Source organism: Balaenoptera physalus (genome assembly GCF_965194825.1).
Source record: "Balaenoptera physalus genome assembly, chromosome: 5".
Classification (NCBI taxonomy): Eukaryota; Metazoa; Chordata; class Mammalia; order Artiodactyla; family Balaenopteridae; genus Balaenoptera; species Balaenoptera physalus.
The window spans coordinates 63,706,416-63,728,482 of record NC_138884.1 but is presented as its reverse complement, the minus strand read 5'-3'; the positions used below and the strand labels follow the sequence as shown (position 1 = coordinate 63,728,482).

General features: G+C 36.5%; 1 protein-coding gene across 1 annotated transcript in view; it reads right to left on the bottom strand.

The window, feature by feature from the left end:
- TMPRSS11E (transmembrane serine protease 11E) overlaps positions 1–22,067 on the bottom strand; it is a gene marked incomplete at its 3' end in the record, with an annotated part of 62,003 nt that overhangs the window by 26,511 nt on the left and 13,425 nt on the right. Inside the window, exon 2 of the mRNA XM_082463847.1 lies at positions 1,587–1,711. Coding sequence (XP_082319973.1) covers positions 1,587–1,711 — 125 coding nt within the window. The remainder of the gene's footprint in view (positions 1–1,586; positions 1,712–22,067) is intronic.

Below are 22,067 nucleotides of genomic sequence, written 5' to 3'. Positions count from 1 at the left end.
AAGACAGGTCACAAATATGACAATAACACATATCATAACAATTGCTGTTTATTCAGGTGTGCTGTGTGGGCAGCGGACGTTGTGTATTACTCAGCTTATCATCCCAACAATAAGGTACACAGGAACAGGTTACTGAAATCTTACCAGGTTTTTATTGTATGCATATGAGTAAGATTTGTAAGCCTTATAATACTTGGCTTGGGAGGAGGCAAAGGAGAAGTAGTAAGAACATTTTCTCTCACTGAAGTAATAAGATCCCTAACATGACTAGGAATTCCTTGTTAAGTCAGACAAACCAAAATATACCCAAAGAAAATATCATAGGTATGATTCATTTATTTTTATCATTCAGTATTCAGTAAACATTAATTATCTAATATGTGCCTAATAAGTTCTTTAATAAGTTCTAGAAATACAAAAAATGAGTAAAACATAGGCATCCATGGAGAGGAATAATGATGCTTACAACATAATGGGACTTAATATATTCAGAACAGAACTGTAGAATTATAAAGTTATTTTAGCTATTCTTTTTATACTAAAAAACATGCTCCAGAGAAATTATCAAAATGCAGATAGTCCAAATTCAAAGACCTGCATATGGGCAAATTCTATCCCCCCCCCCCGAAAAAAAAATCTTTGAATACTTTTTCTTTCAGGAATAATCCACCTTGTTTAGGAAAGTAAGATTGGATTTGTGTCTGCTAGTAGAAGATAACCAATTTACAGATCACCATCTCTCTTTACAAAAAAGCAACTGCTGCAAATTCCCAATTAAATTAGAATCGAGTGATTAGCTTCTTTGGTTACAGGGTCTTGAACATCAAAGCATTATCTAGTCACTAAGGGAGATATTAAACAAATAGGTCAAAGTGGAGTCAACTAATTAAAACCTGAGACAGAGTAAGAAGGAAACTTCAGAAGGGTTGTTATGCCCTAGAAGAAGAGTTCTGAAGTACCCTGGGGACCTTTCTAATAACATAGCAGTGTTCAGGGTTCATCTAGCAGGGAGGTACCTGATTACCGCAGAGTGAACCTCTTTGTAATTAATATTCTCAGCATATCCTATCTTCTTTAATCACTTGTAATATATACCAAGATGATTTTAAAATAATGAATAGGCATTTATTCAACAATATGTTACTATAGGCATTTTCCCGACTTACTAGTACAAAATAAAGCCTACTTCCCTATGACCCCTGATTGTACAATTTATTGAGCTGTCAGGATTTCAATGAGTTATTTTAAATCAAGATGATTGTCCTATGACCTCAAACAACTCCAAACATTGGACTGTAGCTTTCCTATGGTTTTCCCTTAATTAAGACTTGATTATTGCTTGTTAATGAATATGAAAGCTAGCATGCTATTCCCAGCAGGAAGCATTGCTACATCAAAGATAGAAGAAAGAATCCTCCTTGGCTTGTGAGTATTAAATGAGTAACAAGGCAGGTGAAGAGTTCTTTGTACCAGCTATGCAAACAAATTATAGTAATGAATGAATCAGCTTGAGGCAAATCAAAACATGTATGTAATCAGGAAATATTTGAGGTAAATCACATGATGCCAGGGCAACCCATACTTACTGTATCTCACATAATGAACGATGAGTCCGATGCACACTGCCAGGACAATCAGGGATATAAAGGTGATGAGGCCAATAACCCAGGGCTCCAAACAAGCTCTCGTCCTGGCCCTCACCACAGCTGGCCTGAGAAAGAAAGCAAACAGATGGATTATATTACAGTGCACACCCATACCAACTCTTTAGGTGAAGTAGATATTCCTGGGGAACTAATTCAGGACACTCAGTTAGAAGGAAGAGTACTGTTTTGTCTTAGAACACACCCTAATCCCTGGCTGCTGAAGCCATTCCTGGCTCTGGTTGCTTGACCTTAGGCAGGTAATTTGACTTCTCTGTATCTCAGTTTCCTCGTTCAAAAAATGAAGATGATGGGCTTCCCTGGTGGCACAGTGGTTGAGAATCTGCCTGCCAATACCGGGGACACGGGTTCGAGCCCTGGTCTGGGAAGATCCCACATGCCGCGGAGCAACTGGGCCCGTGAGCCACAATTACTGAGCCTGCATGTCTGGAGCCTGTGCTCCGCAACAAGAGAGGCCGCGATAGTGAGAAGCCCGCACACCGCGATGAAGAGTGGCCCCCGCTTGCCACAACTAGAGAAAGCCCTCGCACAGAAACGAAGACCCAACACAGCCATAAAATAAAATAAATAAATAAATAAATAATTTTTAAAAAATGAAGATGATAATGATAGTACCAATCTTATAGGATTATTGTAAGGATTAAATGAATTACTGTATGTAAAGTGCCTACAACAGTGCCTCGCATGTAGAAAGTGCTATTTAAGAGTTAGCTATGATTTGCTGAGCCAGCTATGTGCAAGATACTAAGTCAGGCACTTCCACTGTAGAATCTTAAATGGCCTATGATATATGTTACAGTTTGAACCATATTAGGTTCAGGGCAGAGTTTCTAATTCTATTCTCTTACTATTTTTCTGAAACAAACTTAGAGGATACACATAAGAGATAACTAGAGGTCTCTTCTAAAGAACCTGAGTGTTTGAGCTAATATTGACCTCTAAACTTCAGCAACGCTGCAGGAAATCCCTTCTGCATGAAACTTCCTCAACCTCTCCCATTTGTTCTGCCTTCAAAAATACATGTTACTGAAAAATGTTGATCAACCTGATTTTTGTTTGATTAGTAAAGTTGCCGTTCCCTTGTGTTAAAATAGCTGCTAAACAAACTCAAAAGTTAGAGAAAATGAAATAAGTCAGAGTTGGCCAAGTTGTTTAAATACGATGCTGTTATTTTAAATTTCTTGAGGTATTTAGCATGTTGGTAGAATCAAGGCATGTGTTCTTATCTTCAGAGCAGTCTGGTACAAGAACTGAGGGAAAGGGCAGTGTTATCCTGAAGGAGCACCTGGGGTTTCTTCAGAATAAAGAGAATTCCAAGTCCAGCCCTTTCCTTACCAGCTTGGACAAGTTATTTAGACTCTGAACTAAGTTTGTCCATCTGTCAATAAGAGACAGCCTACCCATTCTGTTTAAAGCACATGGTTGACTGTGGGACCCAGAATGAGATCATAAATGTGAAAACTTCTTGGAAACTGTGAAGCATTTCACAATAAATAATCGTTGCTTACAGAAATCAAGGGAACTCCGTTTCCTGATGATACAAGACCAGGAAGCGGCATAATCATTCTGGTCCCTGGCACACCATCATCCCATCTTGGGTCTGTCTCAATGTCCTGTTTGGCGGGAACACTGTTGCAGAAGTCAACAGTGTCATCGCCACATGACTCTACCCTGCTGAAGTCACTGGAATGTAGTGGAAGGCTCCAGGGATTCTACTTGGTCTCCTCCCTTATTTCTGTTATATCCCCATGGGGCTGTAGCCGAGGAAACTATCTTTGTCTCCCCAATCTCTTCCATCTCCAGTTCTCCCTTGAGTGGGATTCCAAGCACCTGTTCCTAGAATGACAATTACTGTAATATAAAAAGACTTCTCCACTTCTCTTCTGCACATTTCTTACGTGAAAACATGCATAAGAAACTTATAAACTGACTCCTGTTCCTTCAACCCTGAATGCTTGCTATTCATTTGTTGCAGAAGAAAGGAGATGCATATAGCAGACATAAGCAAAAGTTTGGAGGGAATATGGGGAGGGAAGGGCTTCTCAACTAGTTTCAACACGTGCCAGATGAAGAATATGAATTTGTAAATGTAGGAAACAATTGATATTGATATAATCGTCAAAAGAATATGTAGAACTGTGAAATATAAGAGAGAAGTTCTATTTATTCTACAATAACTCTTAATCAAGACAGAAAATTAAAACAATGCAGCCATTAAATTGATGAGGTAGAGCTACCCATATTAACATGCAAAATGTCAATGATATATTTTAATGAAAAAATATTGCAGAATAATATGCATCCTATGTTCCAGTTTTTGTACATAATAAAACTATATGTGTAGGTGCATAGTGAAGTATATAGAAAGACACACAAAATTTTTAACAGTAAGAAGTGGAATAACAGAAGTAAGAGAGCAACTTTAATTTTAATTTATGTACTTTTTTATGTTATGATGGATTTTTTAAAAAAAAAGAAACATCGGGCTTCCCTGGTGGTGCAGTGGTTGAGAATCCGCCTGCCAACGCAGGGGACACGGGTTCAAGCCCTGGTCTGGGAAGATCCCACATGCCGCAGAGCAACTGGGCCCATGAGCCACAACTACTGAGCCTGCGTGTCTGGAGCCTGTGCTCCGCAACAGGAGAGGCTGCGATGGTGAGAGGCCCGCGCACCGCGATGAAGAGTGGCCCCCGCTCGCCGCAACTAGAGAAAACCCTCGCACAGAAACGAAGACCCAACACAACCAAAAATAAATAAATAAATAAATAAATTTATAAAAAAAAAAAAAAAAAGAAACATCATGATTTCGAATTAAATGAGAGAGAGAGAAAAAGAGAGAGAGAAAGTAACGAGGATGGTTACACATGTCTTTTCATGGAGTTCCTATCACTATCTTGTTTGAGGTACTGCTGTGTCTTCTTTTCCTGTCTCCCACCTTTCAACACTATTTTAGGGCTGCTCTGTCTTTGGTGGCTTTGAGGGAAATAATAGGGATAGTATGGGATAAAGAAAAAAGAGAATCCATCAGAAACACTTTGAATAAACAGTTAAGAGAGTATGCTTCTGATTCTGACCACCAACCTACTGTATAGTGTGGTACCAGCAGATTCATTTCTCTCCCTTATTTTCTCCATATGAAAAACAAGGATAAGAATTCCAGACCCTTACTAACTTGATGAGCTCTTAGAGATAAAAATGATGAAGTATTTCATTACTTTGAGCTGCCCAGTAGAAAATCATTGTACAAATAGTAAGGACTATTATTATTATCATCATTATTTTAATTATTAATAATAATGGTAATGACCACATTACTGAGATTTTTTTCATTTGAAACATTATCTCTTCCCTTCCCAGTCTGTATGAGATTGCTTTTCAAACTGATTCACCCTGTTTCTTAATCACTTTTTTTGTTTGCTTTCTCAGCAAGTGATTCCATACTGAATTGCTCCAAATTAGATGTAGTAGAAGTATGCTAAAAAAAGTTAGTAAAATGGAGGAATAAATCTATTTTACATATCAACAGACACTTGTGTAACTAACCTCTTCCTTCACATAAACACTTGTCCAATCATTACTGGGGCCTGTTGAAACTTATATGAACCTCCTCTTGTAAAACCACCTTCAGACAGACTGGATAAATTCTAATAGCTTCAGTGGTATCAGATTTCTTTCTATGATTTTTCTTTTCAGTTGAGGATGTGTAATTAGACAGTGAATGTAGCAGGTGAATATAGCAGTTAAAATATGGTTATATTTTTATAAGCTCCAAATTGCCAGAGGACAAGTCCAGAGGTGCATTATCATTATCACTTCTTAATGTGTCTTTTTCTAGAATAGTATAAGAAAGAAAAGCAGCAGCAACAACAAAAAGAGGAGGGGAAAAAACATACTACCAGAAATAAACCACATGGCAAGCACTGGAGAACCATAAGTCAAGGCTCACAGTGCTTCAGAGGAAAGTTTACCAGAACAAACGCTTTCCTAACACCACCACCATGGACCGATTAATAGTAGATGTCCAACTCGTTGCCCATTCTCTGTAATGGTAAACAGTGCTGATATTCTTAGTTGGAATGTTTCACCAGCTCAGTCCAGCTGAGCTGTTTTGAATGAACACAGGCACAGTATCTATAAAGCTGGTGATGCTAATGCATCATTAACTACTTAAGCCAGAGGTCAGCAAAGTTTTCTGTGAAGGTCCAGATAGTAACTATTTTAGATTTTCTGGACCACACACTCCTTATTGCAACTAGTCAGCTCTGCCACTGTACTGCAAAAGCAGCTACAGACAATACATATACAAATGAACATGGCTGTGTTCCAATAAAACTTTATTTCTGTACACTGAAATTTGACTTTTGTATAATTTTCACTTGTCATGAAATATTATTTTTATTTTGATTTGTTTCAACCATTTAGAAAGTATAAAAATCACTCTTAACTCAAGCTCAAAACAGGTCGTGGGCTGGATTTCACCCTTGGGCCATAGTTTACTGATGGCTGACATAAACAATAGCCTACAAGTCAATGATAATTGTGTTGGGAAGTTATAATAGTCTTTTCATTTTTTAGTCTCAACTGCATGGCAAATCTAATTTAGTGTGTCTCCAATCCCATTACCACTAACTTTGTTCTGATAATTGTCACTAAAACTCATCGTGCAGCTCGATAACAGGTTTCTCGTCTGCCTCCCCAATCTCTGAATCATTGTCCATTACAGTAAGTGCTCTTTCTGGAAGTGATAGATCCAGTGGCTGAGATCACTTGAAACCCAAGTTGGCTTCAGTTAGCCTGGCATTACCCCTCTTCCCCATGAGCTTTCTAGCTCTTTGCCTTTGTTCCTGCTGCCTCCTATATGGAGTAACTCAGAGTCTGTAATTTGCTTGCATCATAAAAGCCTTTGTGCATTTAAGAGCCAGTTCAGAAAAGTCCCCTTTATTTCAGTAAGCTATATTCACCCCTAAGTATCACATCATAATATACAGTTTGAGCCTCTTGGGGATAATGTCTGTGCCTTACTTATCTCTTTATTCTCTGACCACTCTGATGCTCAATATATATTCACAGAGGGGATTGAATTGAAGTTGATTAAGCCAAATTGAACTGACCATTTGTCAGTACCACAATATGGATTTCAACCTCTCTCAAAGCACTTCTGTTCTGCCTTAGTCTTAGAAAATAACTTGGAATATTACAAAAAGAAAAGAAAGGTCAGACATTGTGAAGAATAATTACTATTTAAGTAAAGCCTGATTTCCATAAAACACTTTATATAATAATCAAGCTTTGTGGTTAATATGTCTATTTCACCTGTTTAAAATATATAATTTTGGGCTTCCCTGGTGGCGCAGTGGTTGAGAATCTGCCTGTTAATGCAGGGGACACGGGTTCGAGCCCTGGTCTGGGAAGATCCCACATGCCACGGAGCAGCTGGGCCCGTGAGCCACAACTACTGAGCCTGCGCGTCTGGAGCCTGTGCCCCGCAACGGGAGGGGCTGCAATAGTGAAAGGCCCGCGCACCGCAATGAAGAGCGGTCCCCGCACCACGATGAAGAGTGGCCCCCGCTTGCCGCAACTAGAGAAAGCCTTCGCACGAACCGAAGACCCAACACAGCCAAAAATAAATAATAAATAAATAAATAAAGTAGCTATAAAATTTAAAAATATATATATATATAATTTTGCAAATATGATTTTATCTATCTACTGTAAAGTGTTATCATAGTACAGAAAGTGATAAATGAAAATAAGGAGACATTAATTTCAGGAGACACTTCTTATTTGCGGTCATTCAGTGTCTGTATATAATTACAATATCCAAACAAAAGCATAAGGAAAGATACCACAATGAAGAAACAGCATAGTACCTTATGACATTACTAATTCCCTAAGTCAGTGCTTAAGTTTTAAAATATTAGTTAATAAATATTTATTCAGTTTTTGTTGTGTATTTGGCACTAGCTCATTTCTTTACCTTATAGATTATGCCTGCTTGTCTTATTCACACAAAAACTTCAGATGCTTTGTGCTTTGTGGAAGACTCATATCAGCTGGCATTGGTGAGATCTTCAATCTTATAAGATTAGATTCTTATTATAGTCTAGAACAAGACTATTAAAATATCCAGGGTGGAACTAAAATTTTGAATACATGCTCATGGATCATATGTTTTCATTGCTATGTTTTTTAAAGAAATACAAATAAATTACTACTTATAAAATTACAAATAATCCAGAGGGCAGACAGCAAAAGCAAGAAGAACTACAGTCCTGCAGCCTGTGGAACAAAAACCACATTCACAGAAAGATAGACAAGTTGAAAAGGCAGAGGGCTATGTACCAGATGAAGGAACAAGATAAAACCCCAGAAAGACAACTAAACGAAGTGGAGATACGCAACCTTCCAGAAAAAGAATTCAGAATAATGATAATGAAGATGAGCCAGGACCTCGGAAAAAGAATGGAGGCAAAGATCGAGAAGATGCAAGAAATGTTTAACAAAGACCTAGAACAAACAAACAGGAGATGAACAAAACAGTAACTGAAATGAAAACTACACTAGAAGGAATCAACAGCAGAATAACTGAGGCAGAAGAATGGATAACTGACCTGGAAAACAGAATGGTGGAATTCACTGCTGCAGAACGGAATAAAGAAAAAAGAATGAAAAGACATGAAGACAGCCTAAGAGACCTCTGGGACAACATTAAATGAAAAAACGTTCACATTATAGGGGTCCCAGAAGGAGAAGAGAGAGAGAAAGGACCAGAGAAAATATTTGAAGAGATTATAGTCAAAAACTTCCCTAACATGGGAAAGGAAATAGCCACCCAAGTGCAGGAAGTGCAGAGAGTCCCACACAGGATAAACCCAAGGAGAAACATGCCGAGACACATAGTAATCAAAGTGGCAAAAATTAAAGACAAAGAAAAGTTATTAAAAGCAACAAGGGAAAAATGACAAATAATATACAAGGGAACTCCCATAAGGTTAACAGCTGATTTCTCAGCAGAAACTCTGCAAGTCAGAAGGGAGTGGCATGATATACTTAAAGTGATGAAAGGGAAGAACCTACAACCAAGATTACTCTACCCGGCAAAGATCTCATTCAGACTCGATGGAGAAATCAAAAGCTTTACAGACAAGCAAAAGCTAAGAGAATTCAGCACCACCAAACCAGCTCTACAACAAATGCTAAAGGAACTTCTCTAAGTGGGAAACACAAGAGAAGAAAAGGACCTACAAAAACAAACCCAAAACAATTAAGAAAATGGTCATAGGAACATACATATCAATAATTACCTTAAACGTGAATAGATTAAATGCTCCAACCAAAAGACACAGGCTTGCTGAATGGATACAAAAACAACAACCATATATATGCTGTCTACAAGAGACCCACTTCAGACCTAGGGACACATTCAGACTGAAAGTGAGGGGATGTAAAAAGATATTCCATGCAAATGGAAATCAAAAGAAAGCTGGAGTAACAATACTCATATCAGATAAAATAGACTTTAAAATAAGGAATGTTACAAGAGACAAGGAAGGGCACTACATAATGATCAAGGGATCAATCCAAGAAGAAGATATAACAATTATAAATATATATGCACCCAACATAGGAACACCTCAATACATAAGATAAATGCTAACAGCTATAAAAGAGGAAATCAACAGTAACACAATAATAGTGGGGGACTTTAACACTTCACTTACACCAATGGACAGATCATCCAAAATGAAAATAAATAAGGAAAAAGAAGCTTTAAATGACACATTAAACAAGATGGACTTAATTGATATTAATATGACATTCCATCCAAAAACAGCAGATTACACTTTCTTCTCGAGTGCGCATGGAACATTCTCCAGGATAGATCACATCTTGGGTCACAAATCAAGCCTCAGTAAATTTAAGAAAATTGAAATCATATCAAACATCTTTTCTGACCACAACACTAGGAGATTAGAAATGAATTACAGGGAAAAAAACGTAAAAAACACAAACACATGGAGGCTAAACAATACGTTACTGAATAACCAAGGGATCACTGAAGAAATCAAAGAGGAAATCAAAAAATACCTAGAGACAAATGACAATGAAAACACGATGATCCAAAACCTATGGGATGCAGCAAAAGCAGTTCTAAGAGGGAAGTTTATAGCTATACAAGCCTATCTCAAGAAACAAGAAAAATCTCAAATAAACAATCTAACCTTACACCTAAAGGAACTAGAGAAAGAAGAACAAACAAAACCCAAAGTTAACAGAAGGAAAGAAATCGTAAAGATCAGAGCAGAAATAAATGAAATAGAAACAAAGAAAACAATAACAAAGACAAATAAAACTAAAAGCTGGTTCTTTGAGAAGCTAAACAAAATTGATAAACCACTACCAAGACTCGTCAAGAAAAAGAGGGAGAGGACCCAAATAAATAAAATTAGAAATGAAAAAGGAGAAGTTACAACAGTCACTGCAGAAATACAAAGCATCCTGAGAGACTACTACAAGCAACTCTATGCCAATAAAATGGACAACCTGGAAGAAATGGACAAATTCTTAGAAAGGGATAACCTTCCAAGACTGAACCAGGAAGAAATAGAAAATATGAACAGACCAATCACAAGTAATGAAATTGAAACTCTGATTAAAAATCTTCCAACAAACAAAAGTCCAGGACCAGATGGCTTCACAGGTGAATTCAATCAAACATTTAGAGAAGAGCTAACACCCATCCTTCTCAAACTCTTCAAAAAATTGCAGAGGAAGGAACACTCCCAAACTCATTCTATGAGGCCACCATCACCAAAACCAGACAAAGATACTACAAAAAAAGAAAATTACAGACCAATATCACTCATGATTATAGATGCAAAAATCCTCAACAAAATACTAGCAAACAGAACCCAACAACACATTAAAAGGATCATACACCATGATCAAGTGCGATTTATCCCAGAGATGCAAGGATTCTTCAATATACGCAAATCAATCAATGTGATACACCGTATTAACAAATTGAACAATCAAAACCATATGATCGTCTCAATAAATGCAGAAAAAACTTTTGACAAAATCCAACACCCATTTATGATAAAAACTCTCCAGAAAGTGGGCATAGAGGGAACCTACCTCAACATAATAAAGGCCATATACAACAAGCCCACAGCATACATCATTCTCAATGGTGAAAAACTGAAAGCATTTCCTCTAATATCAGGAATAAGACGAGGATGTCCACGCTCACCACTATTATTCAACATAGTTTTGGAAGTCCTAGCCACGGCAATCAGAGAAGAAAAAGAAATAAAAGGAATCCAAATTGGAAAAGAAGAAGTAAAACTGTCACTGTTTGCAGATGACATGATACTATACATAGAAAATCCTAAAGATGCCACCAGAAAACTACTAGAGCTAATCAATGAATTTGGGAAAGTTGCAGGATACAAAATTAATGCACAGAAATCTCTTGCATTCCTATACACTAATGATGAAAAATCTGAAAGAGAAATTAAGGAAACACTCCCATTTACCATTGCAATAAAAAGAATAAAATACCTATGAATAAACCAACCTAGGGAGACAAAAGACCTGTATGCAGAAAACTATAAGACACTGATGAAAGAAATTAAAGATGATACCAACAGGTGGAGAGATATACCATGTTCTTGGATTGGAAGAATCAATATTGTGAAAATGACTATATTACCCAAAACAATCTACAGATTCAGTGCAATCCCTATCAAATTACCAATGGCATTTTTTATGGAACTAGAACAAAAAATCTTAAAATTTGTAGGGAGACACAAAAGACCCCAAATAGCCAAAGAAGTCTTGAGGGGAAAAAACGGAGCTGGAGGAATCAGACTCCCTGACTTCAGACTATACTATAAAGCTACAGTAATCAAGACAATATGGTACTGGCACAAAAACAGAAACATAGATCAATAGAACAAGATAGAAAGCCCAGAGATAAACCCACGCACCTATGGTCAACTAATCTATGACAAAGGAGGCAAGGTTATACAATGGAGAAAAGACAGTCTCTTCAATAATTGGTGCTGGGAAAACTGGACAGCTACATGTAAAAGAATGAAATTAGAACACTCCCTAACACCATACACAAAAATAAACTCAAAATTGATTAGAGACCTAAATGTAAGACCGGACACTATAAAACTCTTAGAGGAAAACATAGGAAGAACACTTTTTGACATAAATCACACCAAGATCTTTTTGGATCCACCTCCTAGAGCAATGGAAATAAAAACAAAAATAAACAAATGGGGCCTAATGAAACTTCAAAACTTTTGCACAGTAAAGGAAACCATAAACAAGACGAAAAAACAACCCTCAGAATGGGAGAAAATATTTGCAAACAAATCAATGGACAAAGGATTAATCTCCAAAATACATAAACAGCTCATGCAGCTCAATATTAAAATAACAAACAACCCACTCTGATGCTTTTGCAAATATGTTCCTATAAAGGGGTTTCATCTTCAAGGAATTCATGGAAAAGACTCTGACAAGTACAGGTTTCTGGTAACTGACTATACTGCTGAACTGAATGAATAAGCATTTTCAGAACTCTAATGGAAAGCTGATGAATTCATAAAAGTGTTAACAAAAGATCAAGATAAAAAAAATTAATTACATGGGACTGAGTGAACTGATGAGGATGATTATAATTTTTGTGACTTTCTGTTTGAATAATAAAAAGAAAAAATCCCACAAGGACTCAGAGGCAAAAAAAATATAAATCAATTTTCACTGCAAAGTAAAGGAGCTGTTACAGTGGAGGATTACTGGACTGAATGTCAATATTATGACATAGCATGAATTTGTTTTGTGTTTGGTAATTGCAATCATTGTTGCTTTTGTTGTGGTCATCCATTTACAATGCTTGGTGTCAGTTTATTTATCTCTTGTAAAAATAAAATACAGTGTGTGTGTGTGTGTGTGTGTCTGTGTGTGTGAAAAAACAAACAAACAAACAAAAAAAACCCAATCCAAAACTGGGCAGAAGACCTAAATAGACATTTCTCCAAAGAAGACATACTGATAACCAAGAAGCACATGAAAAGCTGTTCAACATCCCTAATTATTAGAAAAATGCAAATCAAAACTACAATGAGGTATCACCTCACACCAGTTAGAATGGGCATCATCAGAAAATCTACAAACAACAAATGCTGGAGAGGGTGTGGAGAAAAGGGAACCCTCTTGCACCGTTGGTGGGAATGTAAATTGATTCAGCCACTATGGAGAACAGTATGGAGGGTCCTTAAAAAACTAAAAATAGAATTACCATATGATCCAGCAATTCCACTACTGGGCATATACCCAGAGAAAACCATAATTCAAAAAGACACATGCACCCCAATGTTCATTGCAGCACTATTTACAATAGCCAGGTCATGGAAGCAACCTAAATGTCCATTGACAGATGAATGGGTAAAGAAGAAGTGGTACATATATACAATGGAATATTACTCAGCCATAAAAAGGAATGAAATTGGGTCATTTGTTGAGATGTGGATGGATCTAGAGACTGTCATACAGAGTGAAGTAAGTCAGAAAGAGAAAAACAAATATCGTATATTAATGCATATATGTGGAACCTAGAAAAATGGTACAGATGAACCAGTTTGCAGGGCAGAAATTGAGACACAGACGTAGAGAACAAACGTATGGACCCCAAGCGGGAAAAACGGCACGGGGTGGGGATGGTGTGATGAATTTGGAGATTGGGATTGACGTGTATACACTGAAGTGTATAAAATTGATGACTAATAAGAACCTGCTGTGTAAAAAAAAAATAAAATAAAATTCAAAAAATAAATTACAAATAACATACTGCTGTCATGTCCACTGTTATACAAACATACCTATAAAGTGTCTGATAGCATCAGCCAGGCCCTTGGACTGAATTATGTGTGCTTTCCCTACCATAATAACTATGAAGAGTTCTCAAAGAGAAGTTACAATCATAACAAGGTGGTAGTCTAATTACCAGACAACTGTTTCCGTTTTCTTTTTATAGCACCAAGACAAATGGTGGGAAACTCGTTTTTATTCTAAATGTTTTTATTTATATTCTACTTTGTTCTAGACTGATTTAAGGTAGCTTATAAAGATACATATTTACATTTATATAATTATTAAATGATATATAGTATTAAATTACATTTACATATATGGTATTAAATTAAACATAGAGATGCAAGAATAAAGCAAAACATAAGTGAAAACACAAAATGAGAATAGTGCTAAAACTACGTATCATAATTCCTATCTAGATATTTCCTTAAGTCAGACAACAAACTTTGTAGCTTTCTAGCAGCCAACTCAAAAGCAAAACTAAACAAAACTAAACAAGAAAACAACTAAACCCTATTCAGGTACATTCTTCATGTCACCCATAAGATTAAAACTGATCAATTACTTAGCCGCAATACAATTCTTTCAGATTCTAATAAAAAGAATACTGTGTAATATCATGAACTCTATTCTCCACATAATTCTTAGCATAGAAACAAAAATTAGTTTTATAATACTCTTAGTATGCCCCTCAGTACTGGAAAATGGCACCAATGACTATTCAGTAAAAGCAATTTTATGTGGGGGAAGCAGTGTGAAATTATTTATACCAAGCTCTAAGATAATTTTTTAAAATACCTGACAACACTTTGCGAATTATTGAAATGGCTCTGTGTGGCATTTTCACATTATAAAGTACCTACAAGTTGAAATCATAGACATAAAAATATAGTATTACTTAGTACCATAATAAGTTTTTAATAAGCATAGTATTGCTTAATGCAATAGTAAGTTTTTAATAAATATTGGGAATGAAAGAAAACCCTACCACTGACTGTTAACTTAGGTAAAACCCATAGCTTAACGACTCCTATATTTAACTAACCATAAAACTCAAGTGATAATATCTTTCCTCCCACCTACTTTAAAAGGAATTTGTGATTACAAATATGGTATCATCAGGCTTTTATTGAACACGTGTGTTATATAACTATTAATGACAATTCAACCATAACGAATGTCTCTGATCTCCACTGTGTTATCATCTAGCTCTTTATTAAGTTCCCAGCCAGATATGATGCAGCACAGGAAACTACAAACTGAGATTTAGGTTGGCACTCTGCCTGACCTCTAGAAATTTACAGTCACAGATAGATGGGGTGCAAAAAAATTAAAGATATTATTAAGTAATTAGGTATGGGTCTATAGAATTATAAAGTGAGCTACTTTAACCCTTAATTACACTAACATATTTGCTTTATTTTCTTCACACTCTTTGCAGTTCAAGATAATAAGTCAAAATGATCTGAGTAAGCAATTTTAAAAGCAGCAGTTTCCCACAGAAATGTTGACAAGAGACACCGTTGCAGCTAGTCATAGGGAATCGTATGCACTTTAAAATGTGGAAGGAAAAAAAAGCATTAACAGGGAGTGTGTGACTATGTTGTGGCAGGTGTATCAGAAGAAAAAATGGTTGAGAAACCTGAGCTAGAGACACTCTTGAAGCTGCTAATGTCTGGCACTGCCTTTCAGAAATTTTTTGTAACATTAGGTATCTTTCTACCAAATCTTTCTCATGACTTTGTCTAGATGCCTCTAATGAAAGTTGGCATGATATGGTGGAAATAACTCTGAACTGAAAGACCAGTGACCTGTGTCTCCATCTTAGAACTTTTATTGAAAGACTAAGTCCTTTCATCTAAGTCCTAAGTTTCTCAGATGAGAAATCTGAGAGCATATTCAACATCATGGAAGTTCCAGCATCCTGTAACCCCCAACTTAAATGATGTTGAGTACGCTCTCATTTTCTTCATTTGTTAGAAAACAATGAGAATTTTAATTGATCTAGCTGCTCTTTAATTTCCACCAAAGCTCGCCTTCCATGCCTCAAATAACCTAAAAATGCTCAACATTATTATAATTAAAATTCAGCACTTTTTAAACAATCAACTTTAACATAATTTTTCACGTTATTTTTCTGATGGCTACATGCCAGATCATTTGGAATGGTCAAATTAAGAGTCTGCAAGTCATTTGAAATAATCCAAGTTTCATATGAGGAAGTCATTAAGTTTCTTGACTACTTGCATCCTAAGCCAGTTCTAAAATTCCTAGACTTGTAAAACTGCATTTTGTGCAAGCCACTGATGGGCCTTAAAATTGGAGTGTGCCAGCTGCAACATGTGCTAGGTTGTGTGGTGTTCTCCTGGCTGCTGTTTCCCTGGCAAGTACTGTAAGCCATACACAAAGAATCCCTCAGATAATCTAGAAATTTCTGTATATAATAAAACCCTATCTGAATTAATTTAGCAATGAGGGACAACTGGAAATGTATTGACTGTTAGTGTTTGTATTATTCTTCCAAAAGAGGGATTTCTTGATTAATGAATTTCCTGCCTCAGTTGCTGACCTATAATATAATGGAAGTTTTGAGTCTTAACTTTTGGATGGAACACAAATTTGTGAAGTTGATCATTATATATTTACTTAATATAAATATATTTACTTAATTATACTTTAATATATTGATATTTTAATAATAACAGTGAAATATGCTCAGATTCATATTAGAATAAGGTAGAATTTACTGTGAAAATACCATAAAATTATGAAAGTATTATTTCATCCAGGGCTTCCCTGGTGGCGCAGTGGTTAAGAATCCGCCTGCCAATGCAGGGGACGTGGGTTCGAGCCCTGGTCCAGGAAGATCCCACATGCCACGGAGCAGCTAAGCCCGTGCACCACAACTACTGATCCTGAGCTCTAGAGCCCATGAGCCACAACTACTGAGCCCATGCGCTGCATCTACTGAAGCCCGAGCGCTTGGAGCCCATGCTCCACAACAAGAGAAGTCACCGCAATGAGAAACCTGCGCACCGCAACGAAGAGTAGGCCCCGCTCACCGCAACTAGAGAAAGCCCGTGCGCAGCAACGAAGACCCAACACAGCCAAAAATAATAAATTTATTTTAAAAAGTATTATTTTATCCAAAAGAACTAAATATTTTCAGTCACTAATGTCCATATCTTTAATTCATATCTAAATGCTGATGGCTACCAAATCTATAAATACAGATCACTTGTCTAAACTTCAGACCCATATATTCATCTGCCTACTGTTCATCACAACAGGATATACCTCTCATCATTCGAACTAAGCATGTCTGTGCTAGAGACTCATAGGTGCCTATCCCAAATATTTTCCTTAATAATAGACTCTTTGATTTTTGGTTGAGCATATGGCCCCCTGGAAAATAGAATAATGTCCTTTATCCATGACTCTCCCTGTGAATATAAGTTCTGACCAATGGAGTCTCTATTCCAGTGGGTAGAATCCTGATGTGCTAGTTGGAGCTCAGGCAACCATACTAAACCATGATTGAGAGGAAATATATTCATGTTGATGGGACAGCACAGCAGTAGAAGCCTAGATTCCTAATTACTTGGTAAACCTCCCTATCAGCCCCTACCTGACTATCTCCAGACTTGCTTTACATTAAACTGAAATAAAATGACATATTATGTAAGCCACTTATCCTAAGCTTCCTGTCACTCATATCTAAGCTGATACTATTGCAATATGCAAGACAGATTACTTGCAATCAAGGTAAATTGTGATTTTTTTAATGTAATTATCTTTGGGAGAAGAGGACATTCAAGAAATATATTTACTTAATAAAATATTTTTACTTAATATTTTCTAGCTGCACAATTTTGAGATACAAGTAATAAATCTGATACTAATAAATAAGGAGACCAAGTTTTCATTGAGGATCTCATTGTAAAAAGTTCTACGACTTTAAGCAAATGACTTCTATTTTCTTGCTTAGTGGATGTAGGTCTGGGCTTTTGTGTCAAACAGCTTGGGTTTTGCCCCGGCTCTACCTCTTACTAGCTAGATGGCTCCAAGCAAGTTACTCACCTTCTCTAAGTCTACATTTCCCCTCCCATCAATGGGGATAATGATAGAACCTAACAATAGGGTTCTTCTAAAGATTAAATGGAATAACACTTATAGAGCAATTGGCATTATGCCAAGTACACAGGACATGCACAGCAAATGTTGGCTTTATCATTATTCCTCCTTCATAATGAGGAATTAATTTGCTTTCAAAACAGGTTGAAAAATCCCTCAAATTGCCTCATGTGACTGAGGGGATAAGGAGAAGATGGAACAGGTGAGGCTCCCAAGCCTTATTCCCACTCCATCCAGAGCAACACTGCTCCCCGCAGCAGGGGCTTGCATTAGCCTTATGTGCGGAAGGGATTCAACTGGTAAAGAAAATGTGTAAAACTACTCATCTTTGGACCTTTCTAGCTCTAAGAATCTATACATCAAGCCAATGGTCAGCCATGACGTATACAGTTTTGTGCAAGGATTTAGAACTCTACTTAAGAAGCCCAAATCTAGCTTTGCTGTTGAATCCAGTAATATATATCCAAGTGCTTAATTACAACTTGAATGTACTGTAAGGTTTGAAAGATTGGTTTGAAATATTTTAGACGTATTATTTATTATCTTTGGTATTTTCTAGACTAGGAAAGTTGAGACACAAGGGTTAAGCTAATTGTTTAAAGAGAAAGGAAAGTTATCTCTGCTTAACCAAGGGAACGCTTGTGATTCCAGGGATCATGATGTAGTGGAGGCAGCAGGGAGTATTAGAAAGTTCAGAACCAGAGTTAGAAATGTATGTCAAACTCCAGTTCTACCAATCACTTACTCAGGGATTTGGAAGTCTCAGTCTTCCTAATCTTTGGTTTTCCTATCTGTAAAATCATGATAATATTAAAATTGTCTGCCTCACAGTTGTTGATAGGTATCAAATAAGAATATATGTTGGAATTATGTGTAAAGAACATACATTATATATGTGTATATACATATATATCCTACTATATATACACTCTGAATTTTACTGTGACCTGCTAAGCTTTTAATGTGCAATAACCAATTTTTAAAAGTCCATATAAGTCTATACAAATTCAAACGGTAATAGTAATAACAGTAACAATAATATTTCCTGGGTCAGGTAGACACCTGTGTTGGTTTAACTCTTCTACTTGACAGCATTGGACTCGGTACACAGGTGAACTGGGAGGACAGATTCGAGCTTTAGTATTGACTGACTCACCCATTCCTGTGACCACATGCAAACTACCTAATCTTTGACTGTGGTATCCCTTAATTTATAGAACACAGAGATGCTTCCTGTCTACAAGCCTTGGAGGTCTACTTAGAAGATTATCCATTGAACAATAACATTGTTCCTTGTAAATATAACTTTTATATCTTTTAACACAATAAGACAGTTAAAGCAGCATAGCAGTAGCATCACCTAGGTAGATAAAGGAGGAATTGTGGGGTTGCTATAGCATTGTGATTAAGAGCATGGGTTGGAGTCAGATAGACCTGGGTTAATTCCCAGTTCTGCCAATATCACTTCTGGGCAAATACTGTCTGAGCCTCAGTTTCCTCATCTGTGAAATGGGTATAATAATATAACCATTGTTTGTTATAAAGATTAAACGCGCATGCTATTTTAGAACAGTAGTTGGTACACAGTACATGTGAAACAAATGATAGCAATTGTTATTTGTTCTGCACTGACTCATAGCTCAACTTTAAACAGAGTGCTAAATCCTTCTGTATCTGCTTTTGCAGCTTCAAAAAAAAGACATCATCTGACATCTTCAGATAAAATGTTGAAAGACTGCAAGGTAGAATTTAATGGTGACTGATACTTTGGATTCCCCTAAGCTTAGTTCTATCATCTCAGAATTACTATTCTAAAAATCTCAGAAATTGCTCAACCATGCAGGCCATATATGTACCTGGGAGAAGGTTGGGCTTGCAGGTTCTGGCGTGACCTGGTATCTCTGCAGCCCTTTTTTTTTTCTCAACCTCTTAAAATTTTCCTACCCTCTAATCCACTCATTTCAAACCTATCAAATTATGCTTGAAACCGTGAGACCATTCTTCACAATTCTTATCCACCATCTTCGATGAGAATACGTCCAAAGGAGTGTGCTTTGAGACGTACTTAGTGGAGTTCCTCTAAAATCTAACCCTGACAAAGCCATGAAACGCAGACAGAGCACTCGTTTCGCCACCGACCATCTTGGAAGACCTGCTCCACAACTGCCCAATAGCCCCATGCTCAAGCACAAAAGCATCAGGCATAATTATAAATCTCAGTGCTGACAAGGAGGCACATGATGTTGCTTTTTTTCTTGAATGTTTCTATTTATTCCCTTATTATATTGAAGCAATGATTTTTTGGAGGAAGCAGACAATAATGAAAAAATAACAAAGGTTCACTAGACAGTTATAACAGACTGATGAATTCCTTCCATGAAATGGTTCACTAAGATGAACTTGATTTTCACACAATAGCAAATGTTGCAATCTTTTTTAGAAAACAGTGATGATATAATTGAAGTGCTGTACTCGCAGTCACCGATCACCTTTGAGATAGTGTGGAAAAGTTAGGTCATGTTCTTATCTTGTTTAAATACAGAGACAGTTTTAAGAAAATTAAATAACGGCAGTCTGTGCATTCTTCAAAACATTTGTAAAGACCTGTCAATGAAAGTAAAATTATACCACCACCCTTCCTTCTTCAGCATATATGTGCATTCTTTCATATTAACCTGTATTGACCTGTTTCTTTGCCTATACATTATATAAACATGTATGTCTACACATACATACACATTTTCTCTGTGTGTGTATATGTATGTGTGCACGTTTTCCATTTCTCTGTTAGAGGACAAACTTTCCAAAGACTCTTCTTTTAGCTTCCCACACATGATAAGACAGAGTGTTACAGTAGAAAGAACATAGACTTTAAAGCCAGAAATGCCAAGGTCAGGTTCTAGATCCAACACTTACTAACCCTGGACAATCTGAGCTGCAGTTATTTCATCTTTTTAAGGAGAGATAACAATAATGGTTTCTCAAAGTATTGCCAAAATTCAATCAGATAGCATTTTACAAAATGTGCAATACATAATAGGTGCTCAACAAAGTTTTCTTCCATACAGAACTTAGTACACAATGAGAACTCATTAAAAGTTGTTACATGGACCAGGACTGATCTTAGCCGAAGGAGAAGTGAGGCACAGCATTAAACGCTTGGAGCACTATCATAAAGCAACTCTGGACCTACACCTCAGTAGAGGGACCCTTCAGTATCATTATCTATTGACTAATTTCAGGGCAAAAAGGAAGAGGTCGCTGCAATAGATTAATTTTACATTGAGATTTTTCCCGTAAACAAATAGATTCTTAATCCAAATAAGACCACCCTCCCTGTCTGACACAAACTACCCAAATTATGTCTGTATCCTCCCTTCAGTTTTCCAGACATTCTGAAATTATCCTCTTTTCCTTAATCATCACTATGTTGCATAAATGACTACTCTTCTCCCTTGGAGGAAAAGGTAAACTGCGAGAGAACACCTCCCATTGAGGTATAATTATACCAGTTTAAATAAAACAAAGAGCTACCACTTCAAAAACTGACATATTTCATTTCTGCTTTAATTTCTTTCTATCTTACAAGTTCCTTTTTTTTTTTATGGCTTTGTACTGTATCAGTTCTTCTCAAACTGTACAGTAAATAAGAATTACCTTGTGTAACTTTTAATACAATTCCCGTGCCTCAACCAGAGATTCATGGGAATTTCTTGGATGAGAACTGGACTTTTCTGTTTTTAATAAGTACCCAGTGAATCTAATGGAGGGGGTCCATGGGTCACATGTTGAGAGATAATGCTTACCCTACCAAGTAAAAATTATAGTTGTCCATTTTGTTTCATTTGAATATTACTCAGTTTACCTTCATCTATCTAAACATATGTAGATATTAATGTCTACAAACTTGGTCTGCTGTCAGTGGTTGCTGGTTGTCAATGGTTGCTGGTGAATACAGTTGGCAGACATTCCCATCAATAATAAATGTATTTAATAAATATATTCTTCTCTTCTCAAATCTCTTCCCTATAAACTTATACCTGAAAAAGTCTTCTTTAACCTTCTGTTGTATGTGTTTTTATAAAATTAATGTGTTGATTTCTTCATATTCAAAGGATAGTATAAAATCAGAGTTTGGAGAAAACGATAGCATCTGAAGAACAATGTTTACCTGGTCCAAATTTCTTCTAACTTTAAATTCTAACATAGTGGTTTTCATTTAGAACAGGTGGAGTGAGGAAGGGGCTATCAAAAATTTGGTCAAAGAGGAAGGAACATGCCATTTGATAAAACTCTCCACCTGTTTCTGATATGCCTTAAAAAGGAATTGCCTATATATCTCAATATACCTCTTTTTTCAAAGCATTCTTGTTGGTACAC